The sequence below is a fragment of the Lipophrys pholis genome, assembly GCF_963383615.2.
Source record: "Lipophrys pholis genome assembly, chromosome: 21".
Classification (NCBI taxonomy): domain Eukaryota; kingdom Metazoa; phylum Chordata; class Actinopteri; order Blenniiformes; family Blenniidae; genus Lipophrys; species Lipophrys pholis.
The window spans coordinates 5,093,524-5,103,380 of NC_137649.1; the positions used below are offsets into that span (position 1 = coordinate 5,093,524).

Consider the following 9,857-nt stretch of genomic DNA (forward strand, 5'->3'; position numbering starts at 1 on the left):
ACTGATTGAAGTTTTTGCTGTGGTATAGTTCCATAGTCAGCAGATATTACATTGCAGTACATCTGTATTCTGTAGGTATAAATATGTTTTATAGGACACTTGTGTACATCACAGGGCTATTTTAAGTTGGAAAAACACCAGCCATCCTCGTCCCAAATGTTGCAATTGATGCAGCGGTATTAATCCACATCTTCAAAACCTTGTAAAAGTGTGTTTTACAAATGTTATTGATGCAAAGTTTCAATGTTCTCAGTGATGCATATTTCCACACAGCAGTAGGACTAAATTTATAGACTTATAACAGACTTATAGACTATAACACTTTAAACTGCCTCTTGAGAGCACAGAAGTTTAGACACTAGACTAAATCTTTATTTCCTCTGTATTAGTTGCCTCAGTGTTTAGTCCAATTATTTGATCCGTGATAGTGTGATATGGTAAGATAAGACATTGTACATGAAACAAAACCAAAAAATAGTATGGAAACAGTGAAAACTTTTGTTGTGTTTTCAAGTTTGATAAGGTCTCTGACATGTAATCTAAAATGTATAGTTTATTGCCATTACATCCAGCACACACTATTTTGCAGTTTTTAATTTTACTGCTCTGAAATTCTTTGGCTTCTTAATCTGGGACATCTAACAGTTTTAATTTCTTTTTTTTTATTGTTATTGTATTTTTACAGAAACAATTTTTATGTTGACACTGCCTGTTTAAATAAAAATGTGTGTGATTTATATCCCTTGTGAATTGTTCATTGAATTTTTAGCATAAGTTCAAGCACTTCTCTGTCGCCCACAGAAAACTTTTTGTTTTGAATATTGAGATTTAAAATCTTGCTGAGTCACTGTATTCTGCCTGTCTACAGCAAACTGTGAAATTTCAAAGTAACCCCAGAATGTTTCTGGAAATTAATAAGCTGTGAAATTGGTCAACAGCATGGAAACTGCAAAATCACAGTATATTGGTGGCATCTCTGCTGCCAGTACTTTGCTGTAAACAGAACGAAATACAGAAATAAACTGTATTTGGCCAAAACAGTAATGAGGTGCAAATTCATTTATCAATACTGTAAAATAACAGTAAAGTGCTGGCATCTCTGCTGCCAGCAATTTACTGAAAATGGCAAAAATACAGAAAGATACTGTATTTTACTACTACAGTAATAAGCCGTAAAGTAATTTCCCAGTACAAATCCTATAAAATAACAGTAATATGCTGGCATCTCTGCTGACAGCATATTACATCATTTTACAGAGACATTCTTTACAGTGTGCCTTTGATTTGACACTTTCATCTAATTTCCTTTCATCTTTCCCCATCATTCATCCCCACCACGGGACTCGAAACAAAACTTTGCATGTTTGTTTATGCTTATAACCAGCGAATCAGACATTTTTCTTTCAAGGTATCAAGAAATGGATCCAAGGCTGCGTGGAGGTGAGATGACGTCTTCCATTGTCGACCAGTCGCTCCCACTCGGGAAGTCTGCAGCCATGCTAGCACTGTCTGCAGGACTGGAGGGAGTAGAGCTGGAGCTGCAGAAGATGCTTATTGACGAGCAGACGAACAACAAAATCCACAGGACGAACTTCCAGACGCTGAAGGCTGAACATGCCAGTCTGCAGGAGGAGTTCACGCGGGCGCAGGGCGAGTTTAGGTGCCTGCAGAGCGAGAAACAAGCTCAGCAGGAGAAATTTCAGCTGCTGCTGGCCGAGCAGCAAGATGACCTGCTGAATAAAAACAGGGAGCTGGAGGAGCTCCGGCGGCAGGTGATGACGCCGCACCAGCTGGAGTTACTCAGAGCTGAGTTGCAGCAGGAGATGGAGGCTCCAGTCAAGGAGCAGTTCAACCAGCTAGTGGAGGAGGCGGAAAAGTACAGGACCGAGTACAACAAGCTGGGGTACGAGAACAGCCTCCTTCAGTCCCAGATGGAGCACCAGAGAGAAGAAAGTGCTATCATCTTGGAGAGGAGGAGGATCCACTACGAGGCCGAGGTCTCTTATCTGGAGAAGGAGCGGGAGGACCTGGTGGCTCAGTACCAGGGGTCGGAGGCACTGCGCGACGGGAAGCGAATGGCGGCTCTGGTGAGGGAGAGAGAGCAGCTCCACCTACGGGTGAAGGGCCTGGAGGCGGAGGTGGCCGAGCTGCGAGTACAGAAGGAAAACTTGGCTCAGCAGTCCGAAAGCGACCTGCGCACCCAGACCAGACAGCTGAGCGAGGCCCAGCTGATGCTGAAGACGATAGAAGCGGAGCATCAGTCGCAGCAACAGGAGCTGGAGCGGATTGGGAGCGAGATTCACGTGAGCCGCGAGCAGAACAGCCAGCTCACCGGGAAACTTCACAAAGCTGAACGGGAGGTCAACTCACTCACCTGTCAGATAAAAAGCCTGAAGCATTCCCATAAGCAGGAGAGCGCCACCGTGAAGCTACAGTGTGCTCGCTCTAAAGAGGAGCTCGAGAGAGAGAAGGCCACACTTCAGAACCAAATCGATGGTCTGCAGGCCGATGTGGAGCAACTGAAAACCACTCTGGAACGACACAAGGACGTTCTTGTGGAAAAAGAGAGGGAGCTGGTGAGGAAGGTGCAGAGCGCCCGGGAGGACGCGCTCCGCACAACTGCAGCTCTACATGAACAAAAGGTGAAGTTGGAGACCCGTCTTGCTGAACTGGAACAGCAGAGGGCGCAGGAGCACGCTTCAGATAACTCCCAGAAGACGGAGTGGGAGGAGCATCTCAGAAAAGCCCAGAAAGGCGAAAAAGCCGCCCGCAGGGAACTGAAGCACCTGAGAAACCAGCTCCATCAGCAGAGCTCTCAGTCTGCCGAGCTTGAAAGACAAAAAGCAGAGAGCACAGCCCTACTGCTGCAGAACCAGGAACTCAGTGTCCAGCTGGCGACGCTGTCACATTCCGAGAGCGGCCTGATGGAGACGAACCAGCGTTTGAAGGAGATGCTGGACCGAGTGAAGGAGGCTCTGAAGACGGCCCAAGCTCAGGGGGAGAAGAGCCAGCACGAGGCGGAGGGGCTGTTGGAGGAGCGTCGGGTCGACTGGCTGGAGGAGAAACAAAAGCTGCAGGAGCACGACGCCGAGCTGCAGCAGAAATACTGTCTGCTTAAAGAGAAGCTGCAGAGGGCAGCAGAGGCTCAGAAGAAGAGAAAAACACAGTCTGAGAACAAAGAGAAGCTACAGCAGGATCAAATCCAGCTGCTGGAGGCAAAGATCAAAAAGCTGGAACTGGAGGCCGCTGCAGCCAAAAGACGTTCGTCCCCAGAAGAACAAGTGCTGCTGAAGAGGCGGTTGAAGGAGCTGCAGCAGCGGCACAATGACTTTCAGCGTCTCCTCCTGGCCAGCCAGGGTCCGGTCAGCTTAGGCCCCACCCCCCTGACCTCCTCACACAACCCGCTCCTCGTCTTCAGGCCGGAGGGGCTGTCGTTCGACAGCACAGAGGACCTGTCGGCGCTTCGCCAGCGGCTGGACAACCTGGAAAATGCTCAGCAGCAGCAGCTGGTGGAGCTGGGATCTCTGGATCAGAGGTGATCGGGGCCCCACGGCTCAGCCTGACCTCTGAGCTCTACTCTGCTTCGACATTTCAAGACGGGCTGTTTTTAAAACCACCAGTGCCAACACTGCTTGTAAATAGAAACATTATTTATCGGTATAATTCCTTAAATATAGAGAGAAAACTTTAATTTTTAACACAGTTTACACAGATGTGAAATGTTGTGATGATGCTGCACCGTCTGTTTGTTTTATAAAATCAAGACAAACTCGGGGTTTGATTTTATTGGCATTAGAAACAGCACCTTAACCTCCAACAATTAAACACATAAAAGAAACGGGGCAGTGGGTGACGGATTTTGGGGCACAACTGTTAAGAACGGCGCTGGATCTGTAGGACGTCCCGCTCCTGGACCGTGCCCACCGAGCGCTGCGCTCATGCCCCGGAGATGATGGCCCCACCCCAAGACACCTTATTGCCAGGATACACTACAGTCACACTCTGGATGAGATGCTTCGGAAGATTACATCAAAGAAGAATCTGTCGTTTGGTGGAGGCCGTATTCAGATATTCCGAGATCTCCCCCTGACTGTGGTGAAACGCCGTGCTGCTTTTACCCCCGCTAGAAACCTGTTGTGAGATAAACCCGGAGTGAGATTTGGTCTGTTATACCCTGCCAAGCTGAGAGTGACCCACAACGATACGGAGATGATGTTTATGGATCCCATTGCCACATGCCGCTATGGAACATTTTGGACCCTAATTTGAAAATGGACATAACGCTGTATGAAAAACCCTGAGAGAAGATTTAAAGGGGACATATCATGCTAAATCCACTTTTTTAGCCCTTAAATGCATTTTGTTGTATATTTAGAGTGTTTAGAAGTACAGAAAAGTTCAAAGTAGTCTCTTCAGGTGCTCCGTTGATATCTTTATATTCTGTTTCGGTCATATTTTGCAATCTGTTTCGATTTTTCTATTCTCTATTACGTTTTTTGAACAATGACGTCACAGTATTCGTAGCGGAACTGCCAAATTAGGACATCGACACTTCGAGCAATCCGCCATTTTTCTTTCTCGCTGCGATTTTGTAGTCCAACCTCAACGATGCCGAAGTTACGAGAGGATAAGTCGAAATGTTCGGTTGTTGGATGTAGTAACCCACAAGCTTCGTTACACCGTCTCCCAGCATCAGAACCTTTTCGAAGTGCCTGGTTGAGTTTTATTTTTCACAGAAATGTACCCACATCTGTGGGTAAGGTCATTTTTGTGTGCGCGAAGCACTTTAAGGACGACTGCTTCAGCAACCTCCGCCAGTATAAAGAAGGATTTGCCGAAAGACTTTGTCTGATTGAGCGGTCAGTTCCTTCTATCTATGGAGACGACAAACAGAGCACTTCGGTAAGCTGTATATAACGCTAAAAAGTGTGATGATAAGACATCCCTGTCATTGTTTTGTTAGCATTAGCAGTTGCACCGTCTTCATATGTTAGCGCTGTGTGCTCGTTTTAGATTATAATGTAACTTCTGTGTTAAATAGTCGTTGTAATACAGGCAGTATTGTAGTAGTGGGCATGGATGGAGAAGTTAGTGTAAATATAGTAACACACCATTGCGTTACATCCATATGAAGACGTTGTTCTGCAGGTGCATCATCGTCATTTTCATCTCGCTCCGCCAGGTCCGACTCTGGCTCCAACATGTATGGCTGGATGGACAAATCTTCCGTTGTTGACATTTTGTAAATAATGTGTGAATATAAAGTTTCTGCGCCGCTAGATAATTGTATCTGTTCTATCAAACTACAAAGATGGCCGAACAGGGTGTAGTTGAACCGAGTGTCACCTCTGCAACCTGGAGAGGAGGCGGGGTATGAAGTGTCTCATTTGCATTTGAAGAGACCGCCCCAAAACGAGTTGCTCTCAGAAGCACATCAGAAAAGGGGTTGAAAAGGGGCCTGTGGAGCTATAATAATGAGGAATTCAGACCCAAGCATTGCAGTTCCGCTTTATATAGACCACAACTGTATGATTTATATGTAAAAAGGAAGGATTTAAAAGCATGATATGTCTCCTTTAACTATTCACGCATTGCTTCAGTGGCAAACTGTCTGGACATGGTTAAGGTGCAGTACGGACAATGAGACATTGATATTACTGGCATTCAACCCCGTTGGACAGAATTGGACTATAAATACTTGCTTTGTTTTCCAATTCAACTGTAGCTGCGGAGCATCTCGTGTTATTAGAAAGTTAGAAATAAAATATTAATTAATATATAAGGAGGAAGCGATGTTCACTTGTTCAGTTTTTCCCGTGTTTTATTTTTCCTGGGGTTCTTTCGGGTAGGGGCAAGGAGGGTGACTGTACAAACCTATCGATTACAAGTATGGACCAATAATGTCCTCGTCGAATCAATCAAACTCAAGTTTGTATGACAGAAAGGTGAAATGTGACCTTTTGTACTTGGAATGTTAAAGGGGTAAATGAGCCTATTGAGAGGCAAGGTGACGTCACATAGAAAAAGTCTTAAAGCAGATGTCATCTTTTTGCAAGAGGCGCATTTAAAACATGACGCTCATAATAGGTGCAAGTGGATTAATCAAGTTTAGCACTCCATATTTACAGCTAAAGCAAGAGGGGCAGCTGTACTGATTAAAAATGGAGTGCCCTTTAGGCAAACATCCACAATAGCTGATAAGAATGGGAGATATATTTTGGTTACTGGAGAACTCCACGCAAGCCCAGTTATTCTACTAAACGTATACGGTCCTAACATCGACAATCCTGAATTTTATAGAAAAGTTCTTAGTTTAATTACTGATATACCTGAAGCTAACATAATCATTGAAGGGGACTTTAATTTAGTTCTAGAACCATACCTAGATAAATCACTCAGTAGAAAAACAACGTACTGTAAATCAAGTAACTTTATCAAAACTTTTATGAAAAACTCTAATGTATGGCAGACTGTGAATCCTACAGGGAGAGAATATTCCTTCCACTCACAGGTGCATGTCTATACAAGACTTGATTATTTTATGGTAGGTGGGAGAATGCTTCCTAATGTACGCAATGCCAGATACCATAATATAATAATATCTGACCACTGTCCAGTTACATTTACGGTACAAATTTATAACCCAACAATATCAGAGAGAAACTGGAGATTCGACACTCAGCTTTTGAATAATGTCAAATTTCAACAGTATTAAAATTCACAAACCACCTTATTTTTTGATACAAATGACCAGAGTAATATTTCACCTGGTATATTGTGGGAGACCTATAAAGCATATACAGTATAAGAGGGTGTGTAATATCATTTCAATCTTCGCTAAGGAAACAGAGTAAAGTTGAACAAGTAAAACTAGGAAAGCAAATAGAAGAGCGAGATGCAGAAAATGCACGATGACCTTCCAGTGATAAATGCAATGCTATATGTCCATTAAGATATAAACTCAATCAAATTATATCTAGTAACATTAATAAAGCTTTTACCTATATGGAACAAAAACACTTTGAGTTTGCAGATAAGCCGCTAAAGCTTTTGGCAAGACAGTTAAAGAAATTGGAACGCAATTGACAAAATCAGATCCACCAATGAGGCAGTTTTGACTTCTCGTAAAGAAATAAACAACAGTTTTAAACAATTTTATGAATCACTTTATACATCTTGTTCAACTGCTAGAATGGAAGATATGCAAAAAATGTTTAGATGAGTGTGATATGCCAAAGCTGAATGCAGAAAATCGTAAAACACTTAATGCTAAGATCACTTGTGAGGAAATTCATATGGCTATTGGTTCATTAAAAACGGGTCCAGATGGGTTTGATAATAGATTTTATAAATATTTTAAAGTTAAACTGGCACCATACCTATTAAAAATGTACAATCAGGCATACAAGGATGGCCCTACCTTTTTGCTGCTTTAGAGGTGTTTCACTTGGGTAAAGAGTTCATCTCATGGATAAAACTACTGTATAAAAACCCCATGGCTAGAATCCTTACAAACCAGAACATTCCGGCACAGTTCAAGCTTTTCAGAGTCACAAGACAATGAAGCGTACTTAGTCCCTTGCTCTCCTCACTGGCGTTAGAGCCACTAGCAGAGACAATTCGGAAGCACCCTGAAATACAGTATACATGACGAATAGAATTTCACTTTATGCCGACGACATTTTACTGTATGTATCACAGCCTCAAACATCTATTCCAGCAATTCTCTCTGTAATTGATAAATTTGGTACCTTTGCAGGATATAGGATTAACTGGGGAAAAAAGTGGGTTAATGCCTGTAAAACAGGAAAACCCTGATTGGCTTGTAACTCTCCCCTTTAAAGTGTCCCCTGAAAAGTTGACCTATTTGGGAATCAATATAACCAAAAAATATACCTCCCTTCTAAAAGAACATTTTTACCCACTGTCAGAGATGTTTAAAAATAATATTCAATTTTGGAAGATGCTTCCAATTTCTGTAATAGGCAGAATAAATGGAATAAAGATGGTATTTCTCCCGCAATACTTATATTCACCCCAAAATTTACCCCTTTTTCCAACAAAGTCCTTTTTTCAAACAGTTGGATGCCATTATTTTACCATTTATATGGAACCACAAATCACATAGAATCAAAAAGGAACATCTTACCAAACATAAGTCACTGGGAGGATTGTCATTACCTAACTTTGTGTATTACTATTGGGCTACAAATATAAAAAAAACATTTCAATTTCACTCGATGAATCAGTACTGCTCCCCAAAGGACTGCAAATGGAGCAGGAGGACTGCCTTCCTTATTCTATAGGTAAAATAAAGATACCCCTTCTTTAAAGATGTGGGTTACAGAACTTACCACCACGCTCAACTTAGAAAAAATAAGATATGCTATGTACGTTAATATGATTGATTTTGAAAAGATTTGGCAACCGTTGATCTCCTATCTTGGAGGCGTTTGAAATGTGCAGTCAACTTGGGTGGGTTGGATATTTAATTTAATTTTTTATTTTATTTTATTTTCTAATTCCTTCTTTTGTTCTCCACATATGTTCCTTTGTTTCTTTATGCGTATACAAATAAATTAAGCACAGTACACAATGTTAAAATAATAATAAAAATGCTGTGATCTCAAACGTCGCTTCTCTGGCCACTGAAAGACGCCTTGCGTCGTGTTGTTCGTTCACTCAATAGTCGGTGATTGAGATCCTTTACATTTTCTTGCTGCTTTCAATAAAAATATTTGAAACATAAAACTACTACCCTTTATGTGTTGTGTAGGGGGAAAAAACCCCAAAACATTTCTACGGAAGCGTATTGCATTCACATAAAAAAAATAAAACTTGACTGTATTTTTCTGAATTAATGACATAATTATCTCATATTTGGCTGTAAAAATGAATTTCTTTACAGTGTATTCATCCCTTCAATACATGAATAAGACTTCTCTGAGGTCTTCCTCTGCCGTCCTGCCTGGCAGTTTCATCTCAAACACTCTCATCCAAACCACCTCAAGCATGATTCAAGCTCCATCTGCTCTCCCTCTGATCTTCTCCTTTTTGTAATCAACCCTGGTCACTCAGAACAGAAATCTCACAATCTTTATCTCTGCCACTTCAGCTCAACCTCATGTCTTTACACGGTCTCCAAAACAAACATATGAAGGTGTTATTCCCACACCACACACTCTTCTGTCTTATCTTCTTGATGATCACTGATTCGATGACGAAAACAACAGCATCCATTCATCCTCCATACATCATGTCAGTTTGGTGAGAAACATCGCCATCTGGTGCTTATCAGGTCACTGAAAAATGTAAACTCGGGGGAATCCACAAAAAGTGGTGCTTGCGTTTTTATTAAGAAAAAAAACCTTATGACTCTTTATGGTTTTTGAATGTACTTTTGCAGATAGGTAAAGGCTATTTTGTAAGGTTTTTAAAAAACTTTTTATTGAGAGACATAATCATTTCAAATGTCTTAAATATTTAAATTACTTTCTATGATGTTATTCATTTAAGTGATGCTCTGACAAGAAATAGGTTATATGTATACAAATCAGTGGTGGCTGCTGGTGATAGATTTCTTAGGTGGGGCTCTTCATTATTATTTGATTTCAGCCACTGTTAACTTAATTTAAATACAGTGCATTTATAAACCACAAAAAAATCTTGCCTTTTTTAGATTGAGAGAGGTCCCTCAGTGATGAAAATAGTTAGTTCTTTTAAACAGCTAGTGAATTAAATAGCTCATTTTGGGTCACCCAGGCAAGTTAAAATGCCCCCCCCCCCCCCCCCCCCCCCCCCCCCCGCGTAATACAAGGAAAACAACAATATGATTATTGCAGGACCAGTGAGGCGAT

General features: G+C 41.8%; 1 protein-coding gene across 1 annotated transcript; it reads left to right on the forward strand.

Annotated features, from left to right (window-relative positions):
• Positions 1 to 1,445: 1,445 nt before the first annotated feature.
• Positions 1,446 to 3,570, forward strand: LOC308126570 (centrosomal protein of 83 kDa-like; the record flags this gene model as incomplete). Its single annotated transcript, XM_080491072.1, is given in 2 exon segments — positions 1,446 to 3,536; positions 3,538 to 3,570. Coding segments are annotated over 2 exon segments (2,124 nt in total).
• Between the last annotated feature and the right edge of the window lie 6,287 nt (positions 3,571 to 9,857).